This window comes from Gymnoscopelus braueri (assembly GCF_963280865.1).
Source record: "Gymnoscopelus braueri genome assembly, chromosome: 5".
Classification (NCBI taxonomy): Eukaryota; Metazoa; Chordata; class Actinopteri; order Myctophiformes; family Myctophidae; genus Gymnoscopelus; species Gymnoscopelus braueri.
The window spans coordinates 44,476,169-44,498,657 of record NC_137606.1 but is presented as its reverse complement, the minus strand read 5'-3'; the positions used below and the strand labels follow the sequence as shown (position 1 = coordinate 44,498,657).

Below are 22,489 nucleotides of genomic sequence, written 5' to 3'. Positions count from 1 at the left end.
TACAGCGTCACACAAAATTAGCAGATCCACAAGCTCGAAACGATGCGCGCAACGTTTTGAGCTTATAGATCTGCAACTTTTGCCGTTTATTAATTTGAATCCTGAAAACACATATGGACATATGGTTTCCACCCAACAGACAAAGAAATACGTTAATGGGATTGCAACGGATAACCTGATGAAGGTATAAAACCAAAACGTTGCATTCCCATACAAGTATTTGCTTTCGCATTAGAAGACGTGTGCAGGAGAAAAATGGAATAGAAAAACACAGACACAGAAGATTAAAGATCACGACAGTTTTAATATCTTGAAAAAAAAACAAAACATAACCCCTCCCAAGTAAAACATCGTTCTTACAAAACAATGGGTACGAACTCTAACCTCACAAAAAACACCTGGACTTAAGATTCAGAGAAACTCATGATGATGTACAAAGAAAAATAAACAAAGACAATAAAGAAAAAACATTCGACCCTATACAGACAACTGCCAATCATCAGCCCAAAAGTCCCGGTTCACAGTAGTTGCACATCCCTTCCTCGCCAACAGTCCGACCAGAGGGCGATCCACAGGATACGTTGGCAATGAAAGGTATGCAAATCAGAGTCCTCAATCTTTCCCCTTCCCCCATCTCTCATCCCCTCCTCCCCCCCCAGCCGCACAACCCTCCCACCACCCCTAATAACCCCTGGGCTGGAATGGAGTTCTGTCAGCTGCATCCCTAGTATGGCCGGTCTCTTCTGTCTTCTCTATGGTCACCTCTGTAGGACAGACGAGGACAAACGCTTTTAAATTTACAACCAGTTCAATGAGACCAGAACACATTTGACGACATGGATGAAACATGATTAGAATCTCTTAGCCACACTGACCTCGGCGTCCCCACTTTGGGCAGTTTGTTATAGGCGAAATAATAGCCAATACAAAATGTATACACGTACACTGCCTTAAGTACACTACACGAACAGCCCAAAATACAGCAAAATGGATGTGAAAATAACTTATCTACAAGCTCACAATGCATTGCGAAGCAAAACGTTGCGAGTTTGTAGATTGGCATTTTTGTTGCATACAATCCAACATGCCCTACAAAAATGTTGAAATTGAAGAGTGAGGGAAATGATTGATGTGGATGCAGACACATAACCTAATTTTAACAAGACAGACCTTTCAGCCTTCAACAACCCCTGACACTATACAGCATAAAAGGCAACAAATTAACCTCTATCCCCCTTTAAGTACAGAGGGCCATAAGAATATTAATGGGCTTATACAAAAAGCTTTTTTTCTCCCCTCTTTTAACCACAAATGTGCTCCTGGGCTAACTTCTTATTGGTTTTCGAGATCCCTGGCTCCAAGCATCAGATTTAAAATCTAACATAACTCTAGGCTGAACATTTAAGAGCCATGGTATTTATTTCAGACCTCGAACAAGCTAGTGAAGATGATCCTGAAGTTGTGTCAATGCGCCCTCTACTGGATAAGAGTCAAAAATACATGAACATGAATGAATACATGAACGGGTACCCAGTGGTTCATACCACATAATGCTACTGTCCTGCTCTCAGATCCCAGTCTGAATCCAACCTGTGGCACTTTACTGTCTGTCACCCCCGCCTCTCTCTCATGCCTGACTGTTCACTTTCACTGTCCTATCTGAATAAAGCAGAAATTGCTAAAAACAAATCTTAAAAATAATACATTTGAACTGTCAATGAGAGCCAATGCAATCAACATTAAAGAGCAAAATGTGTTAAGCATGTCCTCTTCAACTCACCGTCCTCCCATTTTGTATCCTCCTCCTCCTCCACCTCCGTAGCCTCCTCCTCCGCCGCCACCACCACGGTCACCCCCACGGAATCCTCCACGGCCCCTGAATCCACCGCCGCCTCTGTCCCCTCCAAATCCACCTCTACCACCACCACCGCCACGATCTAACAGGATCATTGGGAACATTTTAAGGTAAATCAATACAGGAGATTCTTTAATAGACGGCGATTTAAGGATTATTCACAGGGGGGTGCAACATCAGCGAACTTTAACCACTTTAACCCTAACAACCCTAATTCTGGACATGTCCTAGTAGACTAACATTGTGCGAAAATAGCCGATCTACAAGCTCAAACTGAGTCTTAATCGCAGCTCGTTGTGAGCTTGTTGGACCGGCTATTTTTGGCAATTGGAAATTTGACTTAAGAGGGAAGAAAGGAGGGGACCCAGTAAAGACCCCTTGAGGACCCCGGTCAATGAAGTATAATAGGGATTAAGAAGTTATTCATTATAAAACAGGATATATTTCTCAGCTGAGGTAAAGGGTGGGTTTGCTGATTGAGATATAAGAAATTAAAAAAGATGTGAATGGATCTGGGAGATGAGCCACTATGAGTAAATGTTGTATAAGCACTGAAACCCTATACTGTATACTAAGTTTAACCACTTAAACCCTATATGCTTGTCCGGAGCTTTATAGTACACACATACTGGTTCTTATCAGTGTGACGTTGTCTGATAAGGGGTCTATACTAGTGACTTTCAGTTTTCACTCTGCATTAAATAAATATCTTCGCTGAAAATAGCCGATCGACAAGCTCACAAGACATGCCCAAAATAGGGACTCTAGGGTTCGTATGGTTAAACTGCATTCCGTGGCATTTTTCAATCAAGCAGGATCACGTACCTCCTCCTCCAAAGCTGTCCCCGGGTTTGGGCGCGCCGCACTTGTTGCATTCATACCGCCGTGCGAAATTCATGTTGCCGCATGAGCTGAGAAAAGGGCAAGAGACAGTGTGAGTACCCATCACATTTTATTACTAACGCCACTCATAATGTGATGAGTCATCATGGAAGAGAAACTTTGTGATTTTTTTTTGCCTTTCCCATTCAGGTAAATGTCATATTTAAGAACAGACATCTCTGAACATGACTATCAAACGTATACCAAGAGCCAAACTTTTTGGTTCCATTTAAAAAAGGTGCAATTTGTATGTTTCATGTCCTTCCTGGGATTCGAAACCCTGGTCTCTCATGTGGGAGAGCAAACTCGCCCACTCTGCAAAGACGGAATCCCCGCTTGGCCAAGAGAATATTGCACTTATGAACTTCAACTGATTGTAGTAATATTGCCTGGTGTCCTACCCGACACCAAAGGCAGGGTCTAACTTTCTCTATGGAAGAGTAGGGAGAGTCTCTGCTTTCCTTCATTTCAACCAACGACAGTGGAATCTCATATACCTGTTGGGACAGGGCCAGTCTCCTCCCTTCACGTCAAAGCTAGGTCCTCCACCTCCGCGTCCTCTAAAACCTGACACAGCAAGAACAACATTATATACCTGCGAGCAAAGTCATTCAAAACACATCACAACTTGGATACCACCTGACAGTTACACGTACCACCACCTCCGCCGCCGCCGCCGCCTCCTCCTCCTCTTCCTCCTCCTCCACCTCTCCCTCCTCCTCCTCCTCCACCACTAGTACCACCTCCCCTCTGTGTGAACTCAGCTCTCCGGGTGGCAAAAGACACTTTGATGGCTTTGCCTTGGAACTCCTTGCCTACATAAAAATAAATCAGAATTGTATTTTTTACAATTGCTTTGATATAGATTGTGATGAGTGACATTTTAACCAAACCACATTTCAAAAAGAGCAACAAAAAATTGTCGATCTATTAGCGTTGTGATTTTCTGGAGTCTTAAAATGTTCATGATATACGTTACTCAATTGGTTACAGTAGACCAGTGAGGAATGCTCTTACCATCAAACCATTCAATGGCAGCTTTGGCAGATGGTGGATCTTCATAAGAGACTGTGGCCTCTCCTTTTAGCCTTCCAGTGGCCTTGTCAGAGTAAAGGTTGATCATGAGCTGGCCAGTCTTCTTGTTCACCTACATGAAAAAGAGATCAGTCCTTAAAAGTGTGTTGGTTCAAAGGCTGGTTGGGGGGGGTAACTCAATTGTGAATGGTTGAACAAATTATTTGTTTATAATAAACACATTGCGATTCTAGATTCTACAGTTAAGGAGATCATTAATACGTATATGTTTTAGAAAATGTTTAGTGACTTCAGGTTTCACATTTGCCAGTGAGCGATTGCTTACGAGGCATCAGTAGAACAGCAGTGAATGTGAAGCGCAAGAGAGGTGGGGCTGCGTGTGTCAAAATGCATTCTATACTAATGTATAGTGCACACAGGGTTCAGAAGGTACCATACCTTGATGACACCAATCTGTTTGAAATAGTCGCCCACTTGCTGAGGTGTGACGTCCTCTAACAGTCCTTGAACAAAGATGGTGTTGTTGTCGGAGTTGTCATCACTCCCGCTGCTGCCGCCGCCCCCGGCTATAATGGACAAGATCGAGGAGAGACAAACATAACCAGTTGTACCCAAGTTAGAACCCATACCATGACAAAGTTAGGTGACTACTGCATTAGAATCTGCAAAGTATTTGATTAAAGGATAAGGTGACAGTTTAAATTAGCCTTTAGTTAGCACACCCACAATCTCATATAGGTCAAAAGCTTAAGTCAAACTGATTCTTACATGGTTCATCCCTTGAACTGTAGTCTCGAGAGCCTGTAACACAGCAGAGTAGAGAATGGAGGGGAAACCGTGAGAAAGGAATCTAACAACATATGCAGTGGTCCATACAAACAAATACTCATTCAACTTGATTCCTACAAATGTGATGCATAAAGCTACTTTTTTTTTTAAAGATCTCATTCAACAAAGTCCATGTTTGTTTACAGCTTCCTGCAGTGTGTTTCGAGACGGTTGCATCATATACCAACACCTTGCAACAAGGACAGAAATTGTTTTTCCTTTGTTTGGAGTTTAGAAAAATAAAAACCACCAGAATGTCTCCAGGTCTAGAATGTTTTACCTTCTTCGCATCAGGCACACATACACCTCCTTCCTTCCTCCTCTGGCATTTTTAACATTCAACCCATGTCTTCATGCAACAGTAGTACCATTATTTTATAACTCAAGCTCCATTGTTCTTTTACCATATTCTGAAGACCATTTAAAAGAAATCCTGTTAACAGGTGGAGTCCCTTGGGATTTGAACATGAAAATGGTGGCATTCATTTTTGTTTTGTTTTTTCCCCCCACACCCTTCCTCTCTTGATCCCTCTCCCTCCCTCAGTTTTTTTTCTTTCTTCCTTCCCTTTCCTAATATCTAAATTCTCTCCTCCCCCACCGAGACAGTTCTGATGCTCGTCACTTACCACCGAATTTATTGTAGCCACCTCGGTCACCACCTCTGCAGAGGAAAAATTGGAGATATTGATGGCTTTTCCTTTGTCCCAACCGGGAGCTCAAAGCTCCCCTACATCACCATCATCAGTATGCACAGTCCCGCCACGGTGTGCGACTATGGTAGGAATGCCTCACACGAGGGGAATGCGTTAGTTCTTGGACAGTGCAGATCAGTGAACAGACGACTAGACATCCCTGGCTCAACAGAAGCCAGGCTTACGAGTGAAAACACCCAGTTATCGTGTCACTGAATCATTACACAATTTTGATTGTTTTTGGTTAACCACTTAAACCCTATATACTTACTAGTTGACCGGAGTTCCCCATGGGTCTATACTAGGCCCCCTCCAGTTTTCGTTCGACACTAAATATCTTCGCTGAAAATAGCACATCTACAAGCTCACAATGCACCGTTACGCAATGCAAGCTTGTAGATATGCTATTTTCGCCGAAAAGGAACACTAGGGTTCAAGTGGTACGGTCAGATTGAATTAAAAAAAGAAAACAGCCGAGTTGCCAAGTTAACACTGTACATTTTGAGGTAAAAAGGTCCAAATTAGCATTCATGTCTGTGGCACTCGATAAGCGCTCTTCCACCGAGTGCATGTGTACGCTCCTTTAACTGAGGTCCAAGTTTTATGTCAATCACTTTGACACCTGTAGTATAAAACGCAGATCCATGTTAACACATCACACATCTTTTGCCAACGTCAAATATTTACAACACTTTGAATGAAACCTGTTGAATGTTGTGAAGCAGCTCAGAATGTGGCTCCAGTTCTTTAAGTGCATTAATTTCCAAGGAAGTATTTCATCGTTTAGCAAGAAACTTCTTCATGAGGGAAAAAGGCAAAATAGACCAAAAATAAAGTCTGGGTGTATGGCTGCTGCATAATAGTCATCTACAAACAACTGTCCACTGGGAATCATTTACAGCCAGAGCAGTTATGATGGTAAATTGATTTTTTTGTTTTACTTAGGTGATGGTCACGTTATATAAATCCACTAATCCAGACATTTCTCTTGTCTGCATTTGATGATCTATTAACCTATAGGGTTATGTACTCTGCGTTTGATGATTTACTAACCTAAGCTTATGTATAACACATTTCCTATGTGACTGACAAGTGGCTGTAATTGCATGGCCTTTTCTTTCACCCGTAAAAAAAGTTTTTTTTTAAAAAAATGGCACTTACGCCCTATTTTCAATAAGGGAAAATACTTCAGGAAATGGCTTCTAAGAGTGCTCATACCAAAGAACTCTGAGGTCTCGTCAAGCACAGTCTGGCTTCGAAACAACACCGGCCCATTTATACAATTAACTTTAGTTAGAGCTCTCTCCAAAGCCCCCTACCCCCCAAAAAAAAGAAAATAAATAGCCATCCAAAACAAGCTGGCCAATCTACTTCCTACCCTACACAGGCATGGATGGGTGCATTAACTACAACGTAGTCAGAGGGATATGACATGGGATGGGACGATAATCGTTATCGTGATAAAAAGCGCTCACAATTATCGTATCGCGGTCATACACTAGGACAAATTAGCTTTGTTGAGTTGCAAATTCAGTACCACTTAAACCCTCTATACTTTATAAAAACGGACCTGCGATCAATCCGCCAAAAATAGCAGATCTACAAGCTCACAACGCATTGCAGTAGATCGGCTATTTTTGGCAAACATTTCCCCCCACAATAGGGATGCTGGGGATTCAAGTGGTTAACAAAAGTGGTATTTTAAGTTTTTTTAATTTTCGCGATAGTTGATCGCAATTATTTTTGCCACAATACTCGTGACATGTCATTTTCATATCGTCCCATCCCTAGATATGACTGCTGTACGATGGGGCCTAGAAAACTCCTGGTTCAACAAGCATGTACCGTTGTCCATCTGAGGGCTCTGCTGATGTAGTAAACCAGTGGGTCCTGAGTGAAGCGCGCAAGCCCTTTCAAAAACATATCAACCACCACTCAAGAGAGAACCCATCACTGAAAATGTACATGCATGTCAGGCGTCAATTCATAGTGCTTGATTGAGACAATTCTAAATGAGTCGGGTAGGAACAATAAAGAAATATGAATGAAGACAACCGGGGAACTGTAGCATTATGTGGATGGCATGGGGCTTTATCGTGGTTCTATATGGGGATGGAAGGCTCCTACTTGATGGGTATATTCATGCAATGGGGATAAGTGACGTCTACTTTGACACCGGGTGTGTGGTACCTTAGGGGCAGTGGCGCTCTGCAACTTACCCCATGCCAGGAGGTCCGCCTCTTCCACCGCGGTCATACCCGCTACTGCGCTCGAAGCCGCCGCCGCCGCCACCACCACCGCGGTCACCGCTGCCATAGCTACGGTCACCGCCACCACCATATCCTCCGCCGCGGTCACCACCATATCCGCCGCCGCGGTCTCCGCCATAGCCACTGCCGCCGCGGTCTCCTCGGTCTCCTCTCCCTCGTCCTCTGTAACCGCCTCCCTCTGAGCGGTCTGAGCTCCCTTCGTCTCGGCCATACCTGCTGCCACCGCGGCCGCCGCTTTCACCTTCGGCATCACCATCAACACAGATAAAACACACACACACTTTAAATGCCATGCGATGCAATGTGCAAGACTATACTGATGAGGACATTCTATAATCTATACATATTTACAATTTAGGCATTTAGCAGCTCTTATCCAGAGCGATTGCAATAAGCAAGGTAAAGACAAATCAAATGCAGTGTGACCCACGAGTCACTAAAAATAATATTTTTTTAATTTGATGTAATATTCACGGCCATTGTTTCTGTAGAAAAAGCACCTTCAGTCCCAATCTCATGCTGCCATCTCTCACCCTCCTGACAAAACAAAAGGCAGCAACAACCCATTGTGCGTGACACCTCTCCACATTAGCATGCACGACCACTGTCTGACGGTCAGGTTTAGCATACTAAAAGGGCTATTGTAAGGATGGAATGCTTTTCATGCAATGTCTGAGATCGAATTCTTCCTAACCAGCTGAACTACAAGTTCTATCTCTCCATTTCCTGTCTGTTCATGTCCCTTGTAGTCACAATATGACAGGTACAATGACCAACGGTTGGAAAGTGGAATAATTTCAACATCTGCATTTGTGAAAGCCGTGCATAAAGGTCACGCTGACTCGCGCTTAATATTGCCAGTAATAGGCAAATATGAGGCTTTATAAAGCTGCCGAAAAGAATGCTCCTGCTTATATCGGTCCCTGTGTGTACACGGTTTCATTCAATTTGTAGACGTTTTTTCCCCACACCTTAGCATTGGTCTCATTCACAAAGTTGGCTGCATGATAAACGTAACCATTAATCACATCTCCCATTCACCTGAAAGATGAATAAGTGCTGGTGCTAATGGCCATGTGCTTTGTACTATTGTTACGGTCAACTGTATTTAACTTGGTAGATTAAGTGGCTGCATTCAAAGCCAAACATCAGATATCCATCATCACACAAGTATAAAGAAAGACAGCTTTAACACATTCACTGCCAGAGGTTTTTTAAAACAGGGTACAGCCAGTGCCAGCGTTTTAAACAATTTTTTACCTTTTCAATTAGTCACAAAATATTTTCCGTGATCACCATCCTCACGGTGATCCCATCACACACACACACACACACACACACACCTCGTAGAATCGGGAAGAAAAAAAAATCCGATCGCAGTAATCCGTTCCATAATTGCTGCCAGTTGAAAATAGCATGTTTCGCCAAAAATACATGGTAAAAAGAAGTACACAGGAGCCGAGATACAGGATTTTAAAGTAATAAGTTAACCAGAAGTGAATGGAGCAGTAAATCTTGGGTTCTAAAAAAAAAAAAGGATATATCCGTCTTTGACGGTACACAGGCGTATTTTAAAGACTGATATATCCGTCTTTGGCAGTGAATGTGTTAAACATTAGGGCTTTAGTATTTTTTTTAAACAATCAGATCAATACAATTGCTCAGAATTCTCACCGTCACTCCTCCTCCCTCCATAGCCACCACCACTGCTAGCGTCTTGAGACTGGCCACCATAGGACCCCTGCTGACCATAAGAACCACTGCCCGGCTGCTGCCCATAAGAAGCACCAGAGGAGGGGGGGCCTCCTTGCTGTCCAAAAGATGCAGCCTTGTCGCCATATCTTTAAAAAAAGAAATGTGTCATCATTATATTTAAATACAATAGGGAAAACGCCTTTGATCCACCCATGTGAAAGAAGGAAATGAGCACTGGAATGTAAAAAATAGAATTACAAAAACTAAATTAACTACAGTGCATGAACGGCTTTGTCAATTGCATTTTCAGCAACCAAACATTTCACTAAATTGGATAACTTCTAAAAAGGATTCACGGTATAAGATTACACATCAGATGGTCTTTAGCCCCTTAAGTTCGGCAGCAATATTAAATAAATCTAGTGCTCAGACAGTGTAATCCTTTTTTCATTTTCATGTAGAAACCGCAAGGGGAAAAACAAGGGAGGCAACAGTGAACCAAATTCTGTGTTATGTAGGGCTGTCACGATGATCACATTTTACACAAATAATTGTGATTAACGATTTAATTGTGTTTTTTGACATTTAACATTGGAACATAAATAGAAATTACATTTGTTTGGCTTTTAGGCTTCGTAAACAAACAAAAAAAACCACAAGGCAGATAAGACAAATAACTTTCAGAAATGACTGACATATTTAATAACTTTGTACTTTCAAAATGTTTTAAATTGCGGGAAAAGCCGATCTCCAAGCTTGCAACGCATTGTGAGCTTGAAGATCTGTAATTTCCGCTATTTTTGGAAAATGTTTGACAAAGTACGAACATTTTTCAACACGGAAACGATTGTGCGCCAATAATTGATTGGGTGATTAATGATTATGTAATAATTGCGACATGCCATGTGATAAATGCCAGTGATCTTACCCAGCTGAATCCTGAGCGGCAGGCGGTGGCGGCTGTCCATAACTGTCATAGGCCGGCTGGCTTCCATATCCTGGAGGCTGTGAAGGCTGGCTATAACTATCTGTGACAACAAACAATATTACATTTAAAAATGTGATATACCTGTACGTATATACACAGACATGTTGGTATTCAAAAATAGCATGTTGGCTATTCAAAAATAGCAGGCCTACAAGCTCACAAGCAAGCATGTACATCTGCTTTTTGAATAATTTTGATTATATAAAACTTTTTTCGTAGGGTCCCTGGCACAAAATATTTTTTTGTTGGGGGTCCTTGACATGAACATGTGTGTGTGTGTGTATATAAAACTGAACAGTCCATGTATTTAACCAACAGGGCATATCTGCTGATTAAGTAGGCCAATTGATGACCAGTGTTGCCATGTCTGCTTATTAAGCATTAAGTGACTTTGGGCTTGTTTTTCTGTAAAGCTCTTGTAAATATTGGTGGTATTGTTTCTTTGGCCTTGTTTCTAAAGTCTAGTTGCTCATTTTGGACTTCCTACTGTTTAAAATGTATATGTCAAAAAAAAAATATATATATATATATATATTTTTTCAAGAGTATTTGAAAATCAGGTCTGCAAGCGCACATCGCATCGCGTTTTGAGCTTGTAGGCCAATGTATACGTTTCAAAATGCTCATGTGGCCTATAGTCACTTCTTTTGGGCTTGTTTCATAGACCTGGTTGCTTATTTCTGTCACACAATCCGGCAACACTACTGATGACTGGTCATACCTGATTGTCCTCCATAGCCAGCAGGAGCAGCACCACCACTACCACCACCGTAGCCCGGACCTCCGTAAGAGCTGCCACCATTACCTTGACCATAACTCTGAAAAGCACAAAGGACACTTAACAGGCTATATTTACTCAAAACGGCCTGCTCTACATTAAGTACTCACGAGCTAAACGGGTGATTTGTAGTAAATTGTGAAGATTGTTACCTGCCCAGTCGGCGGACTGCCATATGATCCGTAACTATAATAAGATAAGAAAAAATAGGAATTAGTCAAATTAGAACCAAACTATTATCCCTGATTATTTCCATTTAAAGGAGTAATTCTTTTTTTGGTCGCATTCCTAAGCCAATAATTTGAGTAGGACACCCTTTGAGTCACCTACTGACTACCGGAGATTCCGCCAGTCATCAAATTATTGGTTTAGGAATCACCAAAAAAAACTCCATGAATTCAAGGCTGTGTAATGGATAGAGAATAAGTAATTTTTTTTAGTTAACTAATCCTTTAAACTTTGACTACTTATAAAAGAAAATTCAATTTAGTGTAATAATACCTTTGTGCCGCACCGGGCTGACCGTAGCCCGAATCTGTGTAAAAAGAAAATTGAGATGATTATTAGGCTTAGGAAATATACATGACATGAGAAAAACCTCAAAACCACTCAACCCTGGTCCCTGTTGATGTATATGGCGTTGGATTTAAACCCTCAAACAGAGCTGATGCCCTGATCTGTGTTGATCCGAGTCGACTAACTAGGTACTTAGGTATGGTAATTATATACAAACAAATGCTTAGCCTACTGGAAATAGGCTAGCCTGTTAAGCTTTATTTAGGCTAGCTTGCCCCTGAAAAGAATCAGATCTGTATTAACTTGCAGATCTGTCCTTTGACGGTAGGCGACACCGTTGTACTACGAAGTATAATAAAACGAGGCCTCCATCAGCACCACGCCGTGCGGCGAAAATGGCGGTGAATTTCCACCGGGGTTTAGACTAGTAACTGGATCACAATACATTAAAAAAATATATAAATAAATAATATTTATGTACATGTGACACAGTTAGTGTCAACAACGTCCCCACGGGCAACAGTTTACACGTGTTTTAACATTTAATCTAATCTCCCGTGCTCTCATTCAGGGCAAACAAAAGAAAGCCGGGGTCACAGTCTAGACCCAACAAAGATCAGCTAGCCGTTAGCAGTAGCACGCAGACATCGTTCAAATCACCAGCTAGCGTACGTTAGCCAAGAAGGAGTGTTGCCATGTCGACCTATTTTAAGCGACTTTGGGCTTAGAATACTTTTCTGTAAAATGACTTGTAAATATTGGTCAGATGCGCAGGGTTGTGGTTTTATGCACTTGCTTCTAAAGTGTATAGTTGCTCGTTTCCAATGTTTTTAATTATTTTTTGAACCAGTGGTTTTTCATAAATGTTGTGCCAGGAAGCATTTGTATTAGAAGAATATTACATTTTATTGTAAGTTTTTGAAAATAGCAGGTCTACAAACTCATTGTGAGCTTGTAGCTCGGCTATTTTCAAATAGCCGACGTATATAGGTTTAAAAGTACTCATGTAGTCAATAATATCACTTATTTTGAGCTAGTTTCCCTGGAACGGGCTGCTTATTTCTAATAAAACATGGCAACACTGCCAAGAAGTCAACCTCACACACAAACCAACACTCCCGTCGGATAATTACAGATAACCAATACGACAAGTCATTACAGAACATAATGGCATAGATGTAACATTTAACAATGTCTATAATACAGTTTTGTTTTATACATTAAGCTAATGCAAAAACAACCAAAGAGCAACGCGCGTTACGTTCCACGACATAGCCCAAGCCCCTGGCCTCGCTCGCGCAGCTAGCTAAGCTAACGACTAGCCAATGCTAAGCTAACGGCTTTTGATGCGATTTCTAACCGCGGTGCGTCCATGCATACAAACACATACATATCACCTGAAATGTGTGTGTGTATATATAAATAACTTGGTGCAAGAGAAAATGTCTTACCAGAAGCCATTGTGCTTCCTCGTATGTCTTAAAACCACAAGAAGTTCTGTCTGCAACACACTCGCACTGTATTAAAATCGTGGTATCATCAACACAGCAGCGACGACGAACGGATCCAGTCAAGAGAGCAGGAAGCACACCAAACCACTTCCTCTTTGGAGAGATTCTTCTTCTGGTTCTAATTGTCGGTTTCCGGCAGGCTGTACACTGGAGTGAACGCGTTAATGCTGCCCCCCACAGACAGTGGTGGACATAGTATGTACTCAAGTATTCGCATAGGCTTTCATTTGTTGAAATTTAGACAGTGGTGGAAAAAGTACTCAAATGTTTTACTTAAGTAAAAGTATCAATACTGCATTATATAAATACTTTGTTACAAGTAAAAGTCCAGAATTCAAAATTTACTTGAGTAAAAGTACAAAAGTATTGGCATCAAAATGTACTTAAAGTACCAAAAGTAAAAGTACTAAAATATTTGAAAATAGCAGATCTACAAGCTCACAACGCGTCGCGATGCGACGCGTTGTGAGCTTGTAGATCGGCTATTTTCAAACAGCCTAGGTATAAAATAGGGCTAAAGTGATTAAATATAATAATTTATATATGAAAAGTAACTAGTAACTAAAGTTCTCAAATAATTGTAGTGGAGTAAAAGTACAATATTTGTCTCTGAGATGTAGTGGAGTAGAAGTAAAAGTATTAGAAATTGTAAATACTCAAGTAAAGTACAAATACCTCAAAATGTTACTTAAGTACAGTACTTAAGTAAATGTACTTAGTTACTTTCCACCACTGAATTTAGAACATTTCCCCCCAAAATGTAAAAAAAAAAAAAAAAGTAGGAAAAAAAAAGAGACAACATGTTGGGGGTTTCAGGTTCTTGTGCACCCTTAGAAAAAAAGAAACTTGCGCAGAAGGCCTGCTCGCCTACCCAGGACTGTCAGTCGTGGGGTGCAGCCGTCAGGACACAAGGACGCTGCGGGGGGTTTGAAGTCGATCAGTGGATTGGTTCTCTAGATGTGCGAAAGACAGATACACACACTCACACACACACACACGACATCATAGTTGTTGTCTGACGTCACATTGATCAAGTCATCGACCTCTAATGACAGTCGTTGCCCGCGTATGACAGGTAGGCATACTGTACTAGCAAGGTTTTCTTGACACATTTTTTAACTAAATGAAACTTAAAAATCACGGAGAAACATAAGCCTAGTATTTTCTGTGCATATTAAATCTATCATAATTTTTTTTTGTTTTGCCAGTTATAACTAAATATTTCTTTATTTTATATATATATATTTTTTTATACAATACTTTTTCTGATCTTTTTGAATCTCCCTGACAAATGCAATTAAAAATAAATTAAAACTAATAAAAACTTTTTATAAAATAAAAACTAAACTAACAAATCCACTTTAAAGACTAATTAAAACTAAACTGAAAACCAATGAAAAATTCTAAACTATTATAACCTTGTGTACTAGTTAATCACTTAATGATACAGTATATACAGTATTTCATTGACCAGGGTCCCCCAGGGGTCTGTATTTGCGCCCACCCCAGATCTATTTGCAGAAAATAGCCGATCAACAAGCTCACAACACATCACATTGTGACACGTTGGCGATAGGCTGAGCTTAGATAGGCTATTTTCACAGAATGTTTGCACATTTTTACTGAACGTTCACCTATTATGATGCCCAGAATGGAGACTCCAGGGTTCACGTGGTTAATAATCATTAGAACATGATTAAAGTCTTGCCCAAATTTGCAGTTCCACACACCTCCAGACTGGCCTCCGAGAGTACATCTCATAGCCTGGAGGCTTAGCATTAACACTGTTCCAGTGTGCAAATCAGTTTTTGGGCTCCAAGTACATGACATCATATTGATGATGAACAAACTTGGTTGTTTATTTGTGTGATTGAAAACATCTGACTTTAACTGTCTGCTATAATCATAGAGATGAACAATAAGATTGCCACATTATAATGCCACATTTTTGTCTCATTTGTTTAATTGGGTTCTTTTAATCTAACAGGACTTGTTTGGAAATCTGATTATATTTTTGCAGAAATATAGAAAATCTTAAATGGTTCAAAAAACATTCAAGCTCCAGTGTATGTATAATTTAGAAACAAGTGATCCGTCCACCACGTCCACGGCTTGTCAACTCAGCATTTATAGAAGGATAAGTGCATTTTACTGGAATTTATAGATTCCAGAATCTATCTGTGCATCTCTCGATGGCCTCCAAGTAGGCCTACTCACAATGGATGCTTATGTCATAGTACTGTCATAGTACTACTGATGCCATAGTATAGGCCTACTACTGACATAGACTGTCCCCCATGTAGGCTACTCTAACCTCTGAAATGAACTGAACTCTCTTAAATTGGTGCGTCATAATCTCATAAATGACTGATGTAATAGACTGGCCAATTTAGTTTTCAGATAATGGATACTGCGGCCAAGGACTTGGACATTGAGTACTGCACTAGTAAGGATATGTTCATAAGCGACCTCAAAATTAAACGTGCATTAGTAACTAGGACAGCATTTGCTGTCGTGAAACTGCAACCTCTTGGTAGTGCATGAACACAGTAGGCCTACTGTGTGGGTTGGGAATGTGATAACATTTGTGAAATCAGTTGCATCTGTCACTGGAACAATTGCTGGGTTATGTGTGTACGTTCAGAAAGAAACAGCATAATGCAATATTATTCTTGTGCTCAACTCACTGAACTTTTTCCCCAGTTCAGTGACAATAGAGGTTTAAGATGGCCAGAAACAGCACCTGACATAACACCAACTGGACTAGTTCATGTTTGTGATTGAAATTACACCCACATGGAAGAACTAGCTTGTTTAATGTTTAGGATTACATAGCACACCCACTTGCAGGACTAGCTAGTTTATATTTGACTGAAATAGCCATTAACATAGCAAATAACATTAACTTACAAGACTTCAAATCCGCCACGTCGCAGGCGACCCGAGGGAGTGCCATGCCCGACGTCGAGTCAGTCGGATAGGCGGTTGTGCAAAGCCACCAGAAAAGGCTCTGGCCGTGGCTCAAATGAGCCAATTGATTACCATGGCAACCCCAGCCTAAGTTTGATTTGGCTAATTCAATACTTAGTCAGTCCACTTTCCACAGTCAGTTTGTACTCTTCAGACATTCTCCACACATTATCCACAGTCGTTTACCACTGCACAAGGACTGTCCAGAACCATCGATGGCCATATACTGATAACATCAGGGATCTCCATATATGTGCATAAAAGGGATAAGGACAAACAGATATAGAGATATCCATATATAGTTTGTGCATAAAAGGGACACAGGCAGACAGATACTGTGTAGATAGAGATCTCTATATATGGGCTCAAAAGGGACACAGTCAGACAGACGGTTACAACGAGACAAGGGGTATAATGGGTATTGCATAACAGGGTGGGGCATGCATTCCCTATTTGCATCGTTTTCATCTTGCCTCGTTCCCGAGTAGGCCGGTGCCCAGTGTAGTATCAATTAAATGAGGAACAAGTGGAATATAGTAAATCATTTTGTGGATGTGTCTGTTTGTTTATGAGAGGTCCAATGGTATCGTGGTATTGTTAGGATAACTCTGACTTGTTAGGACCACTAAAGCACCCAGGAAAAGGATCTGTTTCAAAGAGCTTGGCTCCAATCCTTGGTTGCACAGGAATCTTTGGGAAGTCTGTCCCTGGAATCCTTGAACTAAACGTGCTCTTACTGTCATGAAGGGACAGACAGTCAGAATACTGGTTGTAAAAGTGGATCTTTTTTGGAGCTAGAGGACTGAAGCATGCTGCGTCTCTCTGAGACCTTTCATCTGTTGGAGAAAAAGGAAATACAGGAGTGTTGTGGCTGTGAGTCATGGGTAATTTATCCGTGCACCTGTCACCCTGAATTGAAGAGGTGGCCTGCAGCTTGGAGGAGGGTGTGTTAGATTTGCTGGTCTTATTCTCAAGCTTACCTCCCTGGATGATAAATCCTTTTGGAGAAGCGTTTGCAGCTGATTTCATTGATGGTCTCCAAGCCTTACTGGTCTTCCTGGGCTTCCTTTGTTTTTTCTTTGACTTGCCAGGTTGACTAACACACCCAGGGAATGAACGATTTGGTTCAACATGAGGAAACACACGATCAGTAATAGATGCGTTGCTGCTGTAATCTGTCTCCTGCACTTTTTGGCGTTTGCGGCCGACTTCCTCCACATCCTCCTCACCATGGCTATGTTTATTCATTGACCAGGAAGGACGACTATGACTCGTTTCACCCTTACACTTATCTCCCCGTATGATAACTTCCTTTGCGGGACTAATTTCACCCTCACACTTATCTCCCTGAATAACTTCCTTTGAAAAAGGATTCATTTCACCTGTAAACATATCTTCCTGACTGATAACGTCCTGTAGAGGACTCATTACGCCGTCACACTTATCTCCCTGAATAATAACTTCTTCCTTTGGAGGAGTCATTTCACCTTCACTCTTATTATCTTCATGAATGATAACTTCCTTTGGAGGACTCATTTCAGCCTCACACTTATCTCCATGAATGATAACTTCCTTTGGAGAACTCATTTCATCTCCCTCAGTGACAATTTCCTTTGGAGGACCTGTTTCACTTTCACATTCATCTCCCTGAATAACTTTGTTTGGAACATGACTTGTTTCATCCTCACACTTAGTTCCATGAATGATAACTTCCTTTGGAGGACAAATCTTTCCCTCACACTTGGCTCCCTTGGCTCCAAGCGCTTGGGACCCTTTCCGCCCTCTCCGCCCTTTGGCTTTCTGCTGCCCTCTCTGCCCTCTCCCACTTATAGCTGCAAGTGGTGAAGGGCGGTGAAAGTGCTTTGTTTGGCCAGAGATGTTAGAGACCATTGGTTGTTTTGGGCCTACGTAGTCAGGCCGTTGCCAGTATGCCATTGCAATACCTTGAAATGGCGCTGAAAGTGGGAGAGGGCGGTGACCGTGCTTCCCTTGGCCTGAGATTTTAGAGACCTTTGGTGGCTTTGAGCTGAAGTTTTGGTGTTGCCAGTGTGCTGCTGAATTACCTTGATATGGAGCTGAAAGTGGGTTAGGGCCGTGACAGTGCTTCATTTGGCCAGGGCTGTTTGATGAGTTTGCACCAAAGTAGTTAGGCCGCTGTTGCCAGTATGTTGCATTACCATGATATTGAGCTGAAGGTGGCATAGGGGGATGACAGTACTGTGCTGGGGAAGATACCTTTGCGCCTGAGTAGTTAGGACATTGGCGGTATGCCATTGCATTACCGTGATATGCCATTGCATTACCTTGATATGCCATTGCATTACCTTGATATGGAGCTGAATGTGGGCTAGATCTACGAAAGTCCATCGTTTGGAACTTCATTGAATCAATTAAGATTAATCCATATACAATTAGTTCTGTTCTTTTCTAATAAAGCCTTTGGAGACCAAATACACATTCCTAGTCCAATACACATATACAGTAATAACATCTACAGAGGTCACAACTATACTGGCATAAGACCAACTTTGGAAAGCATATAAATGTAGCCAGTGCTACAATATGACATCACAGTGACGTGGTCGAGTCTGGTTGGTCAATCAAGACGTTCTTCTACTGCATAACAGACCTCGATCTGTTCTGCCTAAATTTGCATTGCTATGGGTGCAGTTCTCACAGTGCCCGCATCAGTTATCTATGATGTCAGTATACTATGAAGTCAGTCTGGACTAATTGACTACACTTTCTTTCATTACAACCATATATAGAACATAAGCAACAAGTCTGTCTTCAGGTTCCTCTTCCACAGTCCATTCTATCTGTGTTTGACCAAGACAGCAGCCATCATGGTTCATGCACAAAGGGCGTGTGGCCGTGTGCTGCCATGGCTGCTCGCCGCTTTGTAACATCTGCACACCCCCTTCAGTTCTACACTGCTATGCCTCATCACAAATATAGGACGCGAGAGCCTTAAAGGGATATTTCACTTTCAAAAAGATTTTGGGTCATTTTATCGTCTACTCAGGCTTTTGTGAGCCCCCCAGACAGTTTTTTAGTTGCTTGATTCAGTATTTAGATATTTGATATTCATTTTATCAGACACGCCCCCTTCCTATACAAACCCATTATAACTTCAAACTCATCAAAAACACCCATCCTTGGTTCTGGTGACTAATCCTGCCCTCCTCCTAATATGTGAAGGGGCCGTGATTCCATTTTTCATTTATTTTATTTAATCTTTTTATTGTATTACATTTTTTTCATTTCCCCCAAAAAATATTTAAAATAAATGAAAAAAGTAATTGAAAATGGTCTCCTCACGTATTAGAAGGACAATATCACCAGAACCAAGGACAGGTGTTTCCGATTAATCTAACATGGTTAAAATGGAGTTTGAAGTTACAATGGGTTTGTATAGGAAGGGGGCGTGTCTGATAAAATGAATATCAAATATCTAAATACTGAATCAAGCAACTTAAAAACTGTCCGGGGTGTTCCCAAAAGCCTGAGTAGACGATAACATTATCCAAATTTTGTTTGAAAGTGAAATATCCCTTTAAGATTTTGATGTCAGGATAACAACCTACATCTCAATATTCGCAAAAAGAAGTGTGGTGGGATCATATCCTGGAGGTAGGGGGGTTCAATGCCCTTGATTGCCTTCACAAAACACTATGACTATGATGACCAGCAATCGGCAGCAATCGGAAGCCAGTGAAGGGAACGCAGAAGAGGCTGAAGACCAGGCAGACATGCAGCGGAATTCTGGATCAGTGTGGGTGACTGAGAGAGCATGCTGGCACTTGGCAGGTGCCATAATGGGCAGTTGGGTGGGCACGCAAACACACTACTCAAGTTGTAAGGACTGACTGAAGCACTTACAGTATTTAAATGATATTTATTTGTATGTAAAAAAATAAATAATAGGCTACAGTATACTTATCAGCTTAAAGTACATACATTAGCCCTGTTAGTCAGACGGCTATATAGGAGGGGCATTGTACTGTATAGGCTGAGGGCCCCACATATTTTAGTGTACTGTTAACCTATACACAGTTTAGTAAATTGTTGATCAGCCTCGCAGCCCAGGAACCCCAGGTAGCCAAAGGCCCCTTAATTGGCACTGTCCAAAATCCGTCCATGTGGTAGGGAGTTGCGGTAGTCAAGCCTGGTGGAGAGATGACTGAGGCTTAGATAAGGAGCTTGACATCCTGGTGGAAGGGCGTTATGATATATTTTAGGCTTGACGTCCTTGACGACCCAAACATTCGGTTTGTACTGATTCTCTCTTATTTGCAGTGGTGGAAAAAGTACTCATATTCGTTACTTAAGTAAAATTACCAATACTGCAATGTAAAAATACTCTGTTACAAGTAAAAGTCCAGAATTAAAAATTTACTTGAGTAAAAGTACAAAAGTATTGGCATCAAAATATACTTAAAGTACCAAAAGTAAAATTACTAAATATTTGAAAATAGCCGATCTACAAGCTCACAACGCGCCGCGTTGCGACGCGTTGTGAGCTTGTAGATCTGTTATTTTCAAATAGCCTAGGTATAAAATAGGGCTAAAGTGGTTAATGTATGTTTCATAATATCATAATTTATATCTGAAAAGTAACTAGTAACTAAAGTTTTCAAATAGTTGTAGTGGAGTAAAAGTACAATATTTGCCTCTGAGATGTAGTGGAGTAGAAGTAAAAGTAATGGAAATTGGAAATACTCAAGTAAAGTACAAATACCTCAAAATTGTACTTAAGTACAGTACTTAAGTAAATGTACTTAGTTACTTTACACCACTGCTTATTTGCATAAGCATATCAAGGATATATCAGGACACTGTATGCCCAATGATATGAGATGCAACAGTTGTTTACTGTAACTGTTGCGAGTAGCCATACATCTTTTTTTGGGGGCTTTTTCTGCCTTTATTTGAGAGGAAAGTAAACTGACATGAAAAGGGGAGAGAGATACGCAGCATAAGGCCATAAGGATTGGGAGTCGAACCCACAACACGCTGTCAGACTGGATTATACCAGTCTATATGTGGTATGCACCTCGACCGCTAGGCCAACGGGCACCCCTTCTGTTTATTTCTATATTTCTTATAACTCATATCTCCTGGTCACGTAATTTGACCAGTTCTATATATATTCTCTATGTATTTAATCAGTGGTGGAAAAAGTACTGAAATTCTTTACTTAAGTAAAAGTACCAATACTGCAATATAAAAATACTCTGTTACAAGTAAAAGTCCAAAATTAAAAATGGACTTGAGTAAAAGTACAAAAGTATTGGCATCAAAATGTACTTAAAGTACCAAAAGTAAAAGTACTAAATATTTGAAAATAGCCGATCTACAAGCTCACAACGCGTCGCGGTGCGACGCGTTGTGAGCTTGTAGATCTGCTATTTTCAAATAGCCTATGTATAAAATAGGGCTAAAGTGGTTAATGTATGTTTCATTATATCATAGCTTATATCTGAAAAGTAACTAGTAACTAAAGTTTTCAAATAATTGTAGTGGAGTAAAAGTACAATATTTGCCTCTGAGATGTAGTGGAGTAGAAGTAAAAGTATTGGAAATTGGAAATACTCAAGTAAAGTACAAATACCTCAAAATTGTACTTAAGTACAGTACTTAAGTAAATGTACTTAGTTACTTTCCACCACTGTATTTAATCAACTTGAGAACTTGTCGTGTGATAATGCCTGGTGTTTTACTTACTTTATTATTACTTAGACCTAAGCCTAAGGTAAGAGGAGGACATAGAACCCGAGGAACATAGGGAGGACCCTGCAGCATCACTGCTTGGTAGTTGGTACAGAAGATGCTCCACTCGTGACCGCAATGCTCTACATACAAACTCAGACTGAGATGTTTAAAACAGCACAGCACATCACCAGGACAGAGCTGCCAGCTCTAGTCTACACTTAGAGGAGCAGGGTGAAGGCTCAGAGGATCATCAAGGATCTCTGTCAACCCAACCCGAAATGTTCATTCTGCTAGCATCTGATCTGGCAAACTGTACTACTGGAGTATCGAGTCTGATGGCAATGTACGTAGTAAATAGATTTTGGGAACATGGAAATGGAATATCAATCTTACTCCATCCTCCTGGTAGATATTTGCTCAGACACCCTCAGATTGGAACATTAAAGGAGGAGTTCACCCAAAAAATGACTTATTTTCTATCAATTGCACACCCTATGAAGCCTTGAATCCATGGATTATTTTTTGTTTTTGTCGCATTCCTAAGCTAATAATTTGATTCCCGTCTCCTACCGGCTAATGTAACCGGTAGGAGACACAAAGTAGATTATTTGTGTCTCCTACCGGAAATACACCCGGTCATCAAATTATTGTCTTAGGAATGCCACAAAAACAAAAATAAATCCATGAAATCAAGGCTTCATGGGGTGTGTAATTGATAGAAAATAAGTCATTTTTTGGGTGAACTCCTCCTTTA

General features: G+C 40.9%; 1 protein-coding gene across 3 annotated transcripts; it reads right to left on the bottom strand.

The window, feature by feature from the left end:
* Window positions 1–284: 284 nt before the first annotated feature.
* Window positions 285–13,138, bottom strand: taf15 (TAF15 RNA polymerase II, TATA box binding protein (TBP)-associated factor). 3 transcript variants are annotated; one of them, XM_080428668.1, is made up of 16 exons: window positions 12,991–13,138; window positions 11,525–11,558; window positions 11,176–11,209; window positions 10,967–11,063; window positions 10,186–10,285; window positions 9,237–9,403; window positions 7,512–7,803; window positions 5,227–5,261; window positions 4,541–4,573; window positions 4,211–4,338; window positions 3,755–3,884; window positions 3,394–3,552; window positions 3,235–3,304; window positions 2,681–2,766; window positions 1,781–1,937; window positions 285–764 (listed from the first exon to the last, which is right to left on the bottom strand). In XM_080428668.1, exons 1-16 carry the CDS (start codon window positions 12,998–13,000, stop codon window positions 725–727), a joined length of 1,572 nt encoding a protein of 523 aa, XP_080284794.1. In that variant the 5' UTR covers window positions 13,001–13,138; the 3' UTR covers window positions 285–724. The 3 variants fall into 3 exon arrangements, with proteins under 3 accessions (XP_080284794.1, XP_080284792.1, XP_080284793.1); XM_080428666.1 differs by having other exon boundaries at window positions 7,512–7,819; window positions 9,238–9,403; XM_080428667.1 differs by having other exon boundaries at window positions 3,397–3,552; window positions 7,512–7,819; window positions 9,238–9,403.
* Window positions 13,139–22,489: the final 9,351 nt, after the last annotated feature.